The sequence below is a fragment of the Trachurus japonicus genome, chromosome 14 (genome assembly GCF_045865225.1).
Source record: "Trachurus japonicus isolate A0001 chromosome 14, Traja_1.0".
NCBI classification, from domain to species: domain Eukaryota; kingdom Metazoa; phylum Chordata; class Actinopteri; order Carangiformes; family Carangidae; genus Trachurus; species Trachurus japonicus.
The window spans coordinates 17,273,654-17,289,991 of record NC_140920.1 but is presented as its reverse complement, the minus strand read 5'-3'; the positions used below and the strand labels follow the sequence as shown (position 1 = coordinate 17,289,991).

The window sequence follows — 16,338 nt, the reverse complement described above, 5'->3', positions numbered from 1 at the left end:
ATATGTCAATATAAAAAAATATGTTTGTTCATCGACGATAGTGCAGTATCCAACAGAAGCCACTAGATGGAGCCCGTCAACACCACACAGGCCTCCCATGAAAAGAACAGTCTGCTTCTTTTTTCTGTTTTGTTTTGTACCAAAATGAATGAGGTGTTTTCTTTGGTCTTTTGGCTGTAAATTAGACAAGAGAAACAATTTCAAAACATCTCCAGACTCTGAAACTTGTGACTGGCAGTTTATCAAGAACTCTGGTGTTTTGTAACCAAATAATCTGTTTCAGGCAGTCCATCCAGACCATCTCTGTCTATCAGAGATCTATTTACCTTGTCCTGACAATTGTTTGTTATCTGATTTGACTGTAAGTTTTTTGAACAGGTTTCTGGCGCTTGTGAACCAATCAGCACATTATTACTTTAATATTTAATCATTTTAATTCAATATAAAACTGTGCAATCTTCTAATGGTTACATGTTGTCATTTTAAGAGACTGTTCATGAGGACGGACTTAATTTCAGTTTATAAGGTTACAACTAGCACATTGTAGCATAACAGAAACCAACAGTTGGAATTAAAATAGGTGCTTTATTTAGATTTTATTTTACAATTTAAAAAATAAAGGAAAAAAAATACTATTGACAGCACATCTGGTATGTCAGGAATGAGGGAGTCCTCTTAGCACGTTCTGTCCATGAGGCCATTTGCAGGTCTGGGATCAGCTACACTTTCTGAACACGTGAATGCTTGATAACGGCAGACTGGCTTGAGTTCAGCCTTTGGCAAGGTTGGTCAAATCTGGATCCCCTAATGTGGACCATGCAGAACTGGCCCAGCCTATAAATAATACTGACAAATTTAAGAGGAAAAGAACATTGAACCTGGAGAAAACGAGGGGAAGCGCTGTGAAATGAAGGTAGGCTTGTGATGCAGAGAGTCTGAGGAATTTCGTGTCTGTTTTTCAATCTCTAACATATAGATTGTATTTAAAATTTCAGACTGATACAGCAGCAGGTTATTCTTTCCTTAAAGTCATGCCAGTGTTGCTGTTGTTGGCTCTGGTGTGCTCCATGGCGTCTACACAATCGTCAGTAAGTAGATTTTCCTACTTTTGAAGGGCTGCTGGATTTGTTTCTCTCTTTGTTTTTATGTTAACACTGAAAACTGATCATTTATTTGTCAAAATAGTGGTATTACTCATATGCTGGATTGTTTAAGAACTGCCATTCCTAGAAAGAGCAGACATAAAAAAGTCTTTTACAGATCCCTGAAGGGGCCGACTTGTTGTCCCCTCTCTGGATACTGCTATAGTATTAATAAAAACATATGATATGACGGTAGAAATGTCACAAATAACTTGAAACTGATTTTCCTTATTTGAAGGACGTAGAGACGTGTGGGCCAGAGATTGCAATGCTGAGGCGCAGCATAAAGAAACTGGAGAACAAAGTCTTGATCAAAACTTGGCATGTTCAGCACTTGCAGGCGCACAAATACTTTCGTCCATTTCAACATGCTGTGTCTGACACTGAAGCAGCTTCTGATGAAAACCACAACAGCAGCACTGATACGACGCTGATGAAACCACTTCCACCTGCAGGCAGTTTAATTGTACATGACAAAGGTGAAGTAGGCCACAGTATTTTAAAAGTTACAGTGTTAATGGTGATAATCAGCAGTCTCCTGGTTGTTGTTTATTTATTTATTTTAACAATGCTGTTTTCCTAGATTGTTCTGAGTTGTTTGAGAGACTGAGACCAGCAAGTGGATTCTACCGCATCAGACCTAAATTACACCAGGAGCCATTTTTGGTTTACTGTGACATGGATGATGGAGGGGGATGGACGGTGTTTCAGAGACGTCGGCATGGAAAAGTTGACTTCAACAGGTATTAGAGCAGAGAATGTATCCCACACGTGTGGGAACATTGTAAGTCGGCATCAGATTACAATGTAGGCGTTGAAAGAGTTTATACAGCTGTTTCATTAAATATAAAACATCTGCCAAACTCTCATTTCAGAGACTGGGTCGACTACAGAGACGGCTTTGGTGACTTTAAACTGTGGAACGATGAGTTTTGGTTGGGAAACGAGCACATTCATTCTCTGCTTTCAGAAGGTCAGTCATGACAATAAAACCCAGATATAAGTTCCTGCTTCACATAAACATTATTGTATTGTATTTTAATTTGAAATATTCTATATATTCTGCCTGATCAACCACTCATCTGTATTTCTTTACCCTAAAGGTCAGAATTTGGTGAAGATAGATCTAATGGACTGGGATGGACAGAGGACTCATGCTTTTTATGAGAACTTCAGGATCACTGACGAGGCTGTAAGAATAATTATCTGGCGGTTGCTCTGAATTCAAGTGTATTTCCCCTCATACATTACTTGTTTTAAATGTCCATTCCAGGATAAGTATCGTCTCCAGTATGAACAGTACAGTGGCAAAGCTGGGGATGCTTTGACTGGTGGCGCTGGGATGGTGGAGCAGTGGTCTGGTTGCCTCAGTGGCATGCAGTTCAGCACCAGGGATCAGGTGAGTCATCCATTCCCAGTTCAAGATGGTATTTATATGGCGCAATCAGAGCTATTTGCACCATAAAAATACCATATCAGTATCTTGGTCCCATCTCAAGAATCTTGCAAGATTCTCGATCATAGAGAGATTGATGATTGCGATAATGCTTCTGATGGTATTTGACAGGACAATGACCGCTACCTTCACGGCAGCTGTGCCCAGGAGAATAAGGCAGGATGGTGGTTCAACAGGTGAGACCTTTAAATTAAGCCAAGTGAGAATTACTCTTACTCTTTCCATCCATCTTCCTTCTGTTTGACTGTTGCACAAACATTACCACCTGAACTGTGACATCTTCTCTGAGCACGCACACACACACACACACACAAGCAAGCTTTAGAATAAATACAGGTTGAATTATCATAATAATTTTGTTGTTAACCTCTATTCACAGATGTCATGCAGCCAACCTGAATGGGAAGTTCTACCGCAATGGGAAGTACGAGGGTCAGTATGACAATGGTGTGGTGTGGGGGACCTGGAAAGGCCTTTGGTATTCCCTGCGACACACCGCCATGAAGGTGCGGCCTCTGGTTTTCTTGGACGATGTGGGCAGTGGCGCAGGGGATATTTAAAAACACCAGGCTTCACAGACCCTTCTGTGATACAGAACGAAGTTGAAAAATAAGGGCAAAGACTGATGTCAAGTTTGAACTCTGTATTGTTTTAATTTCTCCCTTTGCTTCATTATTTGAAACTATCAAAAATCTATAACACAGTATTATCTGTTCTTCTTTTCTGTGGAGTGTATGAAATTACTCAAACAATAAAAACAAGCAGCATCTCAGCTGAACTGCCTCACTGATGTTCGTATTGACTGTCCTCAAACATACACAACCGACACTGACACTGTTACTGTAACTTGTGAACTTATTAGGAAACGTATGAAAAAAAACACAACATTGCCTATACCACACATTCAAAATGTCCTTTAAAAGTAAAACACGTCATAGTGAGGAGCACAGCATGACTTCACAGCATGATACAGACAGCACATTCACCAGTGTAGAACAATGAGCCTTCTTCTCTGCTGTTTTGAATAATAATGACATTGGAGCTTGTGTTTAACACAGATGTAGGTAGAAGGTCATTTCAAATTTGACTTACAGTATTAAACTGCACCAGTAGCTGATCCACAGAGAGAACTTCTGAACATATGTTGAAATATGTTTAACTATAAAGCCAATCAGAATTTAAAATAATAAAGTAATTATATAAAAAAATGCAATAGGACACATTGTTTTAAGTAAAATAAAAGTTGTAGTTTTTGTTCCCAAAATCTCTTAATTTAAGCTATAATACAATCTTCGCCGATAAGTGTGCCTATGCAGGTAATATTAGGGTCAAGTCACAGTTGTTGCAGGAGCAATTTATGCACAGGTGTAGTGCTACAAACCTGCATGGTCTACTCCTCCTCCCCTACATATGATGAGGACAGATCGAGGTCCAACATCCTCTGTTCTGCCTCACTCAGCCTGTAGGGGGAGCTGCAGCCGCTGCTGTAGTCTCCGGACATCGGCAGCGAGCGGCAGCGACCTTTCCTCTGGTCTGAGGATGAGACGCTGAAGGTGGAGCTTCGCTGGCGCCCCCTGGCCCCGGAGGAGGACTGAGCCTCCTTTAGCTTCCTGGCCAGGATGTTCCTTTGGATCGGTGATGGGCCACGGCGGTTCCAGTTCTGCTCTGCCCGCTCTGCCCGATCTATACTCAGCTGGTTGACTCCAGGAGGACCGGTGGGACCTCCGATCCCTGAGATCCCCTGTCTACATGCACCTCCAGGCTCACCGCTCCTCTGCCTTTCCGCTGTGCCGACGATGTCTGCTTTAGCTTGTTTGTCTGATGCTGAAATGTTGTTTGTGTTGGTTCCTGTGTGTCTGAGTTCACTATTGTGAGAAGGAACCACTGTCTCTGTCCAGGGCTTCCTCTGATCATTTCTCTGCGGTCTGAATTTAGCCCACTCCGAGACCCCATGCTCTGGAATAGGGTAAGCGTGGTATGGCCGTCTCTCCCATCCTCCTTTGGTCCAACAACTTCCTTCAGGAAGGGTCCGAGATCCCACCTGAAAAGAACAAGGTATAAAGAGGCTTAAGCAGACCTAAAATATACACTGTACATAAATATAATCAAAACTGGATAGGTGACCTGAGTCATGCTCCGTTCTCTGAACTGTCTGGACTGTGCAGAGGGTGGGAGCTGTGGTTTGGTGTCATTGAAGCTGGAGGTCCGGCGGAAATTTGGATTCTTGTGGTTGGAGTTTCCCATCAGTGCGTCTCCTCCTCTGTGACCCGCTAACCCGCTCCTCTCGACCATCTCCACCCAGTCGGCAGTGCGGTCGCGCCATTTCGAGCTGCCTCCACCTCCGGAGACGGCGGGGCCTAGGATCAGCTCCACTCTGGGACTCAGTCTGTCCGGCGGCGTGGCCCTCGCAGTCTGCGACGGCGGCTCAGAGAAGGTGGTCGCAACGTGAAAATGGTCGTGGTTTGCGCTGTCCTGGCGGCTCAAGGAGACGGCGGACTGAGCAAATCCAGTTGGTGTAGGAATCGGGGAGGTGTTGGCCGAGGCAGACGTCTCCACCAAGGTGTCATGGACTGGGCTCGAAGAGACGTGGTACAGCTGCGTCGCCTCCTTTAACCCCTTCTTTTTCATTTCCTTCAACTGCTGCTGAGCCAACCGGTAACTATGGAACGATATTTTATTTTCTGAGACTGGGAATACGTTTAAGCGTATTATATTATGTGTGGTAAAAGTAAACAATGTCATGAACATACCCAAATATTGGTGGAAACATCTTCTGTCCGGAGGGAGACAGCCTTTCCGGGTCCTGTGGAAGAGGGATCACCAGGGTCTGAGACAGAGGCTGGCTGCCTGGGGAGGGAATGTCTTTCTGGGCTACACTTGCACCCACGCCCCCCGGTGCACCATGGCCGTCAGACAGGCTGGGTCTCTGAAGGCTGTGTCCACAGATCGAGGCCTCGTCGGAGAGCTTACGCCCCCCAGGGGAATGCATGGAGCCTCTGCGGACAGAGCTGCACTGAGGGGACTGGCAAAACTTTCTCCACAAGGCCACCACAATAGTAGCCAGAATCACAGCCAGGCAAAGAGAGATACCAGCCACCACGACCATGTTACCGCCAAAGGCGGCAAATCCGACAGGCGCAGGGGGGTTAGATGGAGAAGGTGCTGGCACCACTGAGGAGGGAAGGGAGAAAATTGAATTAATATGTGAAGTATGCATGCTCCACAAAGTTTCTTGATTAGAAATTCTACAAAAAAAATCAATGGACAGGAGGCTATACAGTGGAGATAAGGGGTGAAATGACTGACCAGCGCAGTCCTCCAGCGAGCAGAGGGACTGTTCCTTTACCATGCCGGTGCACTGCTTCCCTCCCACACTTGAGGGCAGCAAACACTCACGCACCCGCTCCCTCACCCCCTCTCCACAGCTCACACTGCACACACTCCATGGCTGCCAGGGACCCCATGACTCTGCAGAGATGACAACCAAAAAATAAAAAAACGCATAAATACCTTGATTTAAATGATTTAAAGCATGGATTATGTGCCTTGCTACTTTGCCAAGTTTCCTAGATAATCATACATATTGAGGCTACTATACCATAATATGAACAATTAATGTTGCTGGCCTTCTAAAGCAGGATTGCAGGGTGTTGCAGTGGTTAGCACTGTCACCTAGTCTGGGGCCTTTATGTGTGGAGTTTGAATGTTTTTCCTCCAGGTTCTCTGGCTTCCTCCCACAACCCAAACTCAACATGCACATATGGGTGAATATGATTGTGTTTGTCTCTACTGTCAGCCCAGTGATAGGCTAATCACCTGTCCAGCGTGTCCTTGTATAGTAAATGGATGAATAAAGTAAAGAGCCTCTTTCCCTCCTTCCTTTAAAATCAAATTTTTCATTAGCTACCCCATACAACCCTGCTCTAAATGACATAGGGTACAGTGTGATTGTGGCAGTTACCATACATGAAAGTGTCAATCCACCAGATCTCACCTGCACTCCTGTGAACCAACAAACAGATTTGTGCTGGACTGGGAGAGCGACTGAAGTTGAAAACAAAGCGAAAGCAGTACTTATTTCTTCCTGTGTAAAACACAGAACAGTTGAACTCTGTCTCATTCTCGCCCTGAGTCAGCCAGTTAAAGGCCAGCGGGGAAGAGGAGGGCTCCTCCGGACTAAACCCCATCAGGGCTGTTCCACCTGCTCCAATCCCAGCCGCTATGGCGCCCGCTCCTCCATCGCCTGCATCCTTATACAGCAACACCTTCCCATTGATGTGAGCACATGGCGGGGTTATCAGTCTAACAGTCATAGTCCCTTCACAACCACTTTTGTAAGAGTTGGCGTTTTCCACCAGTAGTTTATAGGAGAAGATACGGGACAGGTAGAGAGGTCCAGAGCTCTTTACTTCCTGTGATACATGTGGAGACCGCAGGGCCACTTGTATGAAGTCTCTCTCCGTGAATGGGAATGCGCAGGACAGCTCGATGGTCTGAGAACGGAGGAGTTTGACCGGGTGTCGTGTGCGGGCTCGGACCTTGTCGATGCTGTTTCTCCCAATCTGGTTGTACTCTATGTAGCTAACTTCTAGGAAGAGGGCAGAGTCAAGGATGCTGGAACAAGCCTGAAAGTATTCGTTAGTGGATATCCCAACCTGGTGAGAGACGGAGGATGAAATAAATGATTCTGCATCAATTTATCAAGTATCACTTTGTAAAGTCTGAGATCTTTTTGGTCTTGCCTGAAAAGATCCTGAGTGGTTTCCAGCCCTCTCCACGGCGATGTGAAAGGTGGGCCACTGCACCTGCAGCTCTGAACTCCACCACGAGGTGGTGCTCTCAGAGCTTCTCACATCAGTGCCGTTGGCATAAGACACAGCAGTGGTGGTCTGCCTCAGCAGGAACCTGAACGTTCCTGCATACAGGAAGCTGGAGCAGCCAAACTCCACCTTACCGCTCGATTGGTTGTTGGGCAGCGTCCTGGTCAGAAGGGTGGTGTTGGTTTCCATGTTGACCAGAGAGAGGCTTATGTTGCGGATGGTGCTGATGTTGGATTTTGTGTTGAAGTCTACAAATACACTGGCGTTGCTAAGGGCAACGTGTAAGGAGGGCCAAATACTGAGCCCTGCAAAAGCTACAGAAGAGGATGCACAGGAGGGAGACAGGACAGAGATAAAGAACATTTTACCCAGTGTTCATACATGTTGCACAAAAACATCTGAATACCTCGTCTGTTGTAAAAAATCAGTACCGCTGAATAAGAAGTTCAATATTAACACATTCTGGATAGATAAACAGTAGTAGCAAAAATATGAGTGTGTCAGTTTTTTAATCTGTGACTTGTAAAATAGGACTTGTGCACCCGTAATTAAGAATCTATGAAGGTGTTTGTGGGAGAAAAAAATATACAAGTACACAACTCATGGAGCTCTGTGACCTCAAATATACTGATACACATATGCAACTATTGTATACAACTAAAGATTCCACTGTTACAGGTGCTCAAGAGTTTTGCACCAAAAATACCTTCATACAACAGTTATACATTAACAGTAGTAAGCTACAGATTTTGAACACAAAATAAATCAGTTAACAGCTCCTGTGAGTATATTAGTGCACAATCAGTACCAAAAAATGTAAAAGTTGTAGTAAATTATTCTTAGAACAGTTGTGCTTTGTTGTGTGTAAAACCTATTGTGCAAACAAAACAATGAGGGTGCGTGAGGAGGAAGAGGCCGGACCCTCTTCTGCCTTTTCCTTCAGCTCAACTTCCTTTTCCAATTTGAATGAGGACACATAGGGTACAGGGCAGTGCAGCCCATTTAAATTAACGTAATCAAATGAATTAAAAATCAATGATCCTGTCATCCTTTTCCAATATTTACTTGTTGTATGTTATTAAGATGGTTATGTGACCCTCACCATAACCCATGAGCGCCAGCAGGAAGGGCAGCAGCGAGACAGCCTGTGGCATTACGAAGTCTGTGCCTCTGTTTTCTGCTACACCGCATGACCGTCCTCCTCCACCATCCCTGCTTTCTTCTGCCAAACCAAAAAAGGTGAATCACAAAATGAACAAACGACCCATAAGAAGGCAGCTCACAACAACTCGTACCGTTCCTGTGGGTGCCATCAGACAGGAGAAGACATGGAAGAAGTGGTCCACATATCTGAGGAATGAAAAACAGGAAGGCTAGAACATGACCGTGGGTTTTCTGGATTTACAGTGGCGTCTTCCTCTTCCTTCCATCTTCACAATGGGTACAGAGAGCTGCCGTCATCACACAAGTGCAGCAGCCACAGGAGGACTTTGTCCACAACAAATACTTATGGGACTGAGCCAAATACTTGTTTGGCTGCCTGCAGACATTTTCTCTCTGATTGTTCATATTCTCTTGAGTTTTGTCTTTTGTTTCTTTGCAAACACAATAAACTTCTGACTTTTTTGTTTCAGAAATAAAAACATATTGAAGGATGCTGGGAATTTTTGAGCCAGAAACAGTTGATACCTCAACAAAGGCACAATCACATGTGGGTTGCATGTAGTGAATTTAATACAAACATATCAATAAGTTAGTTTATTGATGTAAAAACTTCAATAGTGTTGCCTGAAGATCTTTTCCCCCACTGATAATTAAATACATCATGTTTATGAGTTTAAGAGAATGAAAATGAAATAAAGAGACTAGCAATTTATTTTCAATTCCCTCAGCCTGTGTATATATACTGTAGTTAACTAAACGTGTCTTTAGGACGCAGAGCTCTTAACCATCGTTGTTTTGTGTTGGAAAATAAAGTTTTTACTCACGTCACGCGCTGACTCGGCGCAGCATTATAACTCCTCTCCACTCCTCCGATACAGAAACAGAAGAAGCAGCTCCTCCATGTGCAGGTAACGCAGTCATTCACACGTATAAATATCAGTTTTAAAGAGCCACACGGACGCTCGGCGGGACGAACGGAGGGGGGCGCGCGCTGTTGCTTACTAGAGCGCGTGAGAGGCAGATCCGCGGCACAGTCACCTCGCGGTCACCGAGAGGGCGTGTTGAGTGTTATGTGCAACTCGCAGGGCTTTATTTTGTGTGTGTGCCAAAAGATAGAGGTGCAGCAAACACAATGTGCTCAACTTGGAGTAACAAGAGGAATTAAATGTGTAAAAAAACCCAAAAAAACCAAAAAAAAAAAAAAACTATAAAATAACTCGATTTTAATAGATTTGTATTTCCTGCCTTGGAGTTATGCAAAATGAGGCAGAACTATTTGCTGGTTTTGGAAGATGCTCTGTGGGTTCTGTGTTATAATTGAGAGACGTTCCTATCAATTTACATAATAGTGGTTTTCGTGACCATGTGCTGCCTTCACCAGTTTAAGATGAAGTTTAGCTACAGGTAAAGTGCATAATAGGAAACTAAAGATTTTTTCTTCTCCTGGAAGTTTAACCATTGTATTTCCAATCGCTCACTGTCAATCACCAGCACTGGTGCCTGAGGAAAGTGACTACATGTGAAAATATGTGGGATGCAACAGATGGATCCATAATTCACTCCTCAAGCTGCCAGTCCCATGTAAAGCTTTCTTTTTTTTTTTTTCTATGAATGGTTGGTGTTAAAAGGAATTGATATTAAAAAGAAACTTCAGGCATTTATATGGAAATGTGTCCATAATAGCACAATATGTCCTAAGTGGCTGTCAGGGGGACAAAACATACAAAGAAAATAACATATTCTAATCTAATGCAATTCAGTCATGGTAGTAAACTGCGGAACTATTCACCCCGAGCAATCAAATTAACTTCCTCCCACATAAAATTATCCTGAGTCATTCTAATATAATCTATTGGTGAAAAAACAGAACTTATTGAGATTTAAACAGATGACACTCAACAAGTCAGGATATGGATTCATTTAGAAAACACCACTGAGTAAATTAAGTCCATCAAAGCTTGCAAGCACTGGCTCCAATTCATATTTATGAAAAAAAAAAAACACCAAATAAATGTTCAATGCCGTGCATGAATCCTTGTTATTATAATCAGAGCTGCCCGAGTTCAGTTCTCATGATTTCCTGAACCAATTAAGTTACTATCAATAAGTGAACCACATGGCATGGTAATCTAATCAACTGTATTGCTCTGCAGACCTTCATTTTTCTTCCAGAGAGAGGGTCAGCAGCACAAAACAGGAAGCTGCTCTGGAGATCAAACACTTTTACTACTCTGCCCTGTTCACAGTGGGAACAAGTAACTTTTCTATCCCGTGTGAAAAAATCCTACAGAGACGGATAGAAATTAAAAATATAAACACAGTGGCACCACTCCCTGCAGGTATAACATTTAGACATGATGCTCCTTAGACCTATTATACTCATATTTCACATATTCATTACTACTTATAGAGTTACTTTTAATATGATATAAATGGTAAAGTGATTTGGTAACACTTATTTTGAAGGCTTCACTGTGCCAATAAACAGGGCGCTCACCTTTCAGTTGAGTTTCAAAACAGTCACAACTGGAATTTCTATAACACAACCTCAGCTCTGAGGGGATTTATTACCTGAAGACTGACATTTGGCAATGTGCCCAAAGTTTTATGATCTGTGAAGCAAACTTTTTGCAGATCCGGTATTTTATGTCTATCACAGTCAAATGTTATAAGATGCAAGGAGGGATATTAGATTGAAATACAAATATTAACCATGTTTTGATGGAAAGAGACCAAAACACGACTTAGATCATTTAGACACGTGGACTCGTTCTTCAAGAGACAGCAGGACCGAGTTTTATTCATCTATTATGTACATTTTACTTTGGAAATAAGTGGCAGAAACATGTCTTGTAAAAAGCATTTTGAAATTAAAGCAGTGAGGAAAAACTACACTGTGTATCCCATTAGGTGGATTTTCCCAAACCCATTAATCACTGAGGACACTCTAAGTTGGGCAAATCTGGCAACACTTTGCTGCAGGTACAGTATTTGCAGTATGCAGATACATTTGGACAGAAAATAGCTGCTGGTACATATAGAGGATGAAAGAAGACCGTCACCAGAACACCAACCAATCAATAAATGACCGGATAGCACAAAGTACAGCAGGAACCTTTCTGCTGAAAACAGAATGTAGAGGTCAGAGGATTGTTTAAATGCATCAGTCTCTTGGTAGGACAGTGCAGGCCAGGTGAAGTTATTTCCCTACATCTCGAGAATAATGAGTGTAAACAGGTCAGAAGAGGTTTGGGTAGAATCTCAAACCCTCGACAGAGTCGTCTCTGCACAGGTGGCCCATCTTCTCCGCCAGCAACAACCTGGAGATCAGGAAGGAACAGAGAAGAAGACACTAAGACAAGAAGATGGAGAAACTGGCCCGCCAAATATAAAAACTACACAAAATGAGAAACAAAAGCAAAACTTTGTAGATTCACATCATGGGCCAGTGCGATAACTTACCGCTCTTTAGACAGAAGAACAGAGAGACCAAGGAGCTTGGCAAACTCCTCTGCTGTCAAGGAGCCTTTCTCTGACACCTGCAGAAGAGGAAGAAGAAAAAGGGTTGAAACTGCTGTGATCAACCTAAGGTGTGACCATGTCGGTGTCAGTATAACATCTGTAACAGTCTGAGCTCACGTTGTCCAGTGCTGAGGCTATCATTTCCTCTTCGCTGTGAGACTGCAGCTGGACCACCATCACACCACTGTCAAACACACGCAGCCTACGGACAAGAAAGACAGATGAAGGAAAAGCTGTGCGTGTGTGTGCGTGAGACAAAGAGGAAGAAAGGAAATGGGAGGGGGAGGAATAAAGAGCAGGTCGACTGCTCAAAGCACAGGTGATCTTTTATTAAACCAAAATGCAACCACTTAGGGGGGCGCTGGGAGCAGGACAGCAGGGAAACCAGCCAGTGTTTCTTTTTAAAAAAAACCTAGGAAGTGACAGGAAATGACAGCTGCAAAGGGCTGGACACCACCTCCAACAACAGGAAGCCAGGCAGGAAGAGCCTGGCCTCTGTGAAGCAGGCGCTACCCTGCCCTATATTCCTTTGATAAACACACAGCCTTGTCTATAGAGAAAAATAAATGCATGCACGGATAGTTTAAACAATGCAATACAAAGACAAACACAACTCAAACTCACCTCAGTGGAAGCTTCAAGGACTCAAACATCTTGCATGCGTTTACTAAATCTTCTGGAGATAGAAGCTGTGGTGTGGAGAGGGGGAAAAGTAACTTAAAAGACATTTGTGTGCAGCTGTAACATCAGTGCAACTAGAACACAAGTGCAAGAGCATACCCACTCAAGTATGATCTATAAAATGATTCATTTGTTCACTTGTGTGTGTTCATGTGCAGCTTTACCTCCATCCCTCTGGCGCGGTTGACCAGACAGTACACCTCGGTCAGAGCCATCATACCCCCACGCTCCTGTGAAATGAAGAGTCAGAGGATGAGGAGAAGATGCAGAGTGGAGCAAGATCTCAGGCCTGTGGAGATGTAAGTGGCAAGACAACAAAAACAGTCCACTTCTACCTCGAGAGGGGCCTGGAGCATATCTCCCAGCTGCTTAGCCAGCTGCAGGTGGTAGTGTGTGCCTGATCCATGTGTTTCCCTGGTAACTGGGTTAGCAATACCCATGCTCAGTAGGTAGGACTTAAACCGGATCGTCTGTAAGGCAGAACAAAACCGTTGGAGAAGCAAAGTGTTTGAAAACTCAATGATTATACAGGTCGAGCTCATCTTACCTCATCTTCTGTTATATCTCCCTGCTTGTCTTTGATCTTATTGGCTATAGATCTGGACAGCTCCACCATCTCTTTGGCCTGTTTGACAAATAAGACACTAATTTATTAGTTTCTTAACAAATCACCAACTACGAGAAAATGTGAGAAATGTGAAAAAGGAAAGCATTCTTTACCTTCACCATCAGTTTACTGAGGTCCTCAAAGGCCTGAAAAAAAAGAGTAATAGCTCTAAAGCATGTCCACAATAAACCACTAAACTTCATGGCCACAGACAAAAATTTAAATAGCACCCCCTCCCATTCCCAGAGTGATGATAGAATTAAACACTCAAAAGATCCTCAAGACCCATGTGATTCAATGTTGCACCTTTCATGAAGCTCAATAATATGTGTAGTTTAATTGTTTTACATTTACACGGTGTCCAGCAGCTGGTGTATGAGTCACAGCGGCTGTGGTCGGTTTGACTTAACTTCACTCACAATTAATTCTGATGGTGACAAGTTTTTTAATGACAGAATAAAAACAGATCAAAACATTCATGGGATTTCTATAAAGCAAACCCGCTCTGTATACACAGTATATTCAGTCAAAATACAGTTAATATAAAACTGTAGCACTGAGCTGTGAAGAAGGACATGGGACTTTACTCAACTTCTTTCTGTTCAAAACTCAACACACATCTGTCATTATTTCAGCACTTTATGTCACCTCTGAAATATTTTTGTCCGTTTCTTTCCTCTTCTCCTCGATCTTTCTCTCGATGCCAACGATCCCCACAGCACGTGTCTTTCCTGCCTGTATGACCGTGAAGGAAAGAAAAACAAATGTCGTGAAACTGAAATGTCGGGGAAAAAAGCCAGACGAGGACAAGACAAGGGAAGAGATATATACAGTCTACGATCGCAGGAAACGTTTATTACAGCACTTAATTCAAATTCAGTGACTGTAAGTTCATAGCATCAATAAAAAAAGATTAATACAATTTAATTTGGAGACACATGACCCAATTCAAGTGAACTGACAGAGTGTAACAGCCCTAAAAAGACCTGAATGTACTCAACTCTCATGGTAAGCTAAATAAACCTAGTTTGATTATAATTTGATGTACAATAACATTAAGTATTTTTGAAAAGTCCTTAAAAATAAAAATAAAAATAATCCAAGACAGACCCACATTTAAAAATAAAATAATAAGAGTAAAGTGACAACACTGCCATCCTGTGGACTATAATTCAAACTGACAGGACAGTTATTCCCACATACAGAATGATACAGCCCCCAGGTGTGAAAATTATGCAAAGAATCTGAATATGGAAATTTCCAGGAATATAAACCAGTGGAAAAGAGAAGATTTAAGTCAGATGAAGAGGTGAGTCTGTTCGGCCTCCACCAACCTGAGAGCCAGTTCCTGTGGGGATGGGCTGTGAAACAGGCGTACTCTCCCATCTCTTCTGAGTCATCTCTTCTGTTAATCTCCTGTAAAACTGGGAAAATGGCAACATGTTGTCAGTCACCTGTGAGGAGGAACTCATACAAAATATATATAAACAAAAAACATATTTTGCCACTGAAAGACTACCTCAATCTGCCCATGCTCTTTGAAGGACAGCTTAATGTAGGAGTACTTGCTGTGTTGGTAGGGACCTGGCTCCTTGTTGGCAGGTGTCGGATGGAGGTGAACAACTATTTTTGCACTGCGGAATAATAAGTAATGATTGTTTATTCATCATTTACTTCATATACACTGTCGTACATGAGATATCATGCTTCATCTTTCATTAAAAACATCTTAACTTAGAGTTCATCTGTTAGCATTTCTAGAGGTTTTAACCACATTTACCTCTCCCCACATACAACCAGCAATTATCAAAGCTCCAGTTACATGTAGTATGCAGTTGTACTGGGATGTGTGGATGTTCCTTAAAAAAGAGATGTTGCTTATGGTGAAAACACTCTGATTAATAGGTAAACAATACAGCCAAACTGTGTATTTCTGAGCAATGACTTAGATGAGCTCCATTTATATTTATATTTAAGACACTTAAAAACTTTATAGGAAAATAAACAATCTATTAACATTTGAAGGCTAGTGGCAATGTGTTTTGACTGGGCTGTGTTTGCTGCTTTTAATTTCAGATGTCGACAAAAATGAGTAAGTTATGGCCAAAGATTTGCATTCAATTATCCTAAATGTAATTACATGCAGTTTGAGTGAACTACACTGATGAAGACATTGATTTAATAGGTTTAAATTCTCCCACAGAAAGTTAGTGAGGGGATGGATTGCATTTCAAACTACAGAAAGTATGTTGTGACACTGACCTCTTTCCTATTCCTGCAGCCTGCTCCTCAAAGAAGATGATCTGTGACAGGGGCATGGCTATGCAGCACTCCTGGGAGAAACACACAGCTCAGAGTGAGGAGAGCACCACTCAAACAGTCAGTGTAGTCACTTTAGTCGTGCTTTGTGCTGTCTTACATGATTTTTAACGTCCCTCCAGATCAACCGATGGGTGCTCAACAAAGCAACTCCAACATCCAGCTTCGCCTGGTTTCAGTGAATGGCAGAAAACGAAATACTATTACTTACCACTTACCACTATGTACTAACGCACCACACAGTCAGCCACTTTAAACAACAACGATGGAGTTGAATTTTATCAATGCTGTCACTGTTGCGGTACCAATAACCAATTTGAACATTGTTGTTTAAGGAACTTAAACGAGCTGCAGTGTTTTATTATAAGGCCACAAACTTGGCTATGAAACAGCAAAACTGTACCTTATCATCGCCGTCATACAGTTTCACACCCCGTTGCTGGATCACCAAAGTTTCATTTATTTCTAAAAGCCCATTCGACCATGAAAAACGGTCCATTTTTACTTTAATAAGAACAATTTACTGCCGATTTCACTGCGCCGCCGAGACTCATTTCATGTTTTCTTCCGGTGCACTCTCCAAAGCTGCCCTGACTCCGCCTGCGTAGAAACATTAAACAGAGCATA

General features: G+C 42.6%; 3 protein-coding genes across 4 annotated transcripts; 1 reads left to right on the top strand and 2 right to left on the bottom strand.

The window, feature by feature from the left end:
* The first annotated feature begins 694 nt into the window (after positions 1 to 694).
* fgl1b (fibrinogen like 1B) lies at positions 695 to 3,372 on the top strand. The gene is made up of 9 exons (XM_085798162.1): positions 695 to 913; positions 996 to 1,088; positions 1,381 to 1,621; positions 1,726 to 1,885; positions 2,018 to 2,115; positions 2,246 to 2,334; positions 2,416 to 2,541; positions 2,710 to 2,774; positions 2,978 to 3,372. Exons 1-9 carry the CDS (start codon positions 908 to 910, stop codon positions 3,156 to 3,158), a joined length of 1,059 nt encoding a protein of 352 aa, XP_085654288.1. The 5' UTR covers positions 695 to 907; the 3' UTR covers positions 3,159 to 3,372.
* thsd1 (thrombospondin, type I, domain containing 1) lies at positions 3,227 to 9,649 on the bottom strand. Of its 2 annotated transcripts, none has more exons than XM_085798160.1 (8): positions 9,407 to 9,649; positions 8,521 to 8,640; positions 7,341 to 7,732; positions 6,593 to 7,253; positions 5,905 to 6,066; positions 5,349 to 5,769; positions 4,723 to 5,257; positions 3,227 to 4,639 (listed from the first exon to the last, which is right to left on the bottom strand). In XM_085798160.1, the coding sequence occupies exons 2-8, from the start codon at positions 8,570 to 8,572 to the stop codon at positions 3,989 to 3,991; spliced, it is 2,874 nt and encodes a 957-aa protein (XP_085654286.1). In that variant the 5' UTR covers positions 8,573 to 8,640; positions 9,407 to 9,649; the 3' UTR covers positions 3,227 to 3,988. The 2 variants fall into 2 exon arrangements, with proteins under 2 accessions (XP_085654286.1, XP_085654287.1); XM_085798161.1 differs by lacking the exon at positions 9,407 to 9,649 and adding an exon at positions 8,714 to 8,732.
* Positions 9,650 to 11,334: 1,685 nt separating this feature from the next.
* Positions 11,335 to 16,298, bottom strand: vps36 (vacuolar protein sorting 36 homolog). Its single transcript, XM_085798159.1, has 14 exons — positions 16,115 to 16,298; positions 15,812 to 15,880; positions 15,655 to 15,725; positions 14,912 to 15,026; positions 14,727 to 14,816; positions 14,041 to 14,127; positions 13,506 to 13,538; positions 13,333 to 13,410; positions 13,121 to 13,255; positions 12,950 to 13,015; positions 12,729 to 12,793; positions 12,222 to 12,306; positions 12,045 to 12,121; positions 11,335 to 11,902 (listed from the first exon to the last, which is right to left on the bottom strand). The coding sequence occupies exons 1-14, from the start codon at positions 16,208 to 16,210 to the stop codon at positions 11,821 to 11,823; spliced, it is 1,149 nt and encodes a 382-aa protein (XP_085654285.1). The 5' UTR covers positions 16,211 to 16,298; the 3' UTR covers positions 11,335 to 11,820.
* Between the last annotated feature and the right edge of the window lie 40 nt (positions 16,299 to 16,338).

Bases quoted from the DNA above. Each gene is read 5' to 3' on its own strand.
- vps36 (XM_085798159.1), bottom strand. From the start codon at position 16,210: ATGGACCGTTTTTCATGGTCGAATGGGCTTTTAGAAATAAATGAAACT. The intron at 15,726-15,811 runs GTAAGACAGCAC...TGTTTCTCCCAG, and splicing joins GGAGGGACGTTAAAAATCAT to GAGTGCTGCATAGCCATGCC. The intron at 13,016-13,120 runs GTAGAAGTGGAC...TTCATTTCACAG, and splicing joins TGCTCCAGGCCCCTCTCGAG to GAGCGTGGGGGTATGATGGC.
- thsd1 (XM_085798160.1), bottom strand. From the start codon at position 8,572: ATGCCACAGGCTGTCTCGCTGCTGCCCTTCCTGCTGGCGCTCATGGGT. The intron at 7,254-7,340 runs GCAAGACCAAAA...GTCTCTCACCAG, and splicing joins ACCACTCAGGATCTTTTCAG to GTTGGGATATCCACTAACGA. The intron at 4,640-4,722 runs GTCACCTATCCA...TGTTCTTTTCAG, and splicing joins GAGAACGGAGCATGACTCAG to GTGGGATCTCGGACCCTTCC.
- fgl1b (XM_085798162.1), top strand. The intron at 2,116-2,245 runs GTCAGTCATGAC...TTTACCCTAAAG, and splicing joins TCATTCTCTGCTTTCAGAAG to GTCAGAATTTGGTGAAGATA. The intron at 2,542-2,709 runs GTGAGTCATCCA...GGTATTTGACAG, and splicing joins AGTTCAGCACCAGGGATCAG to GACAATGACCGCTACCTTCA.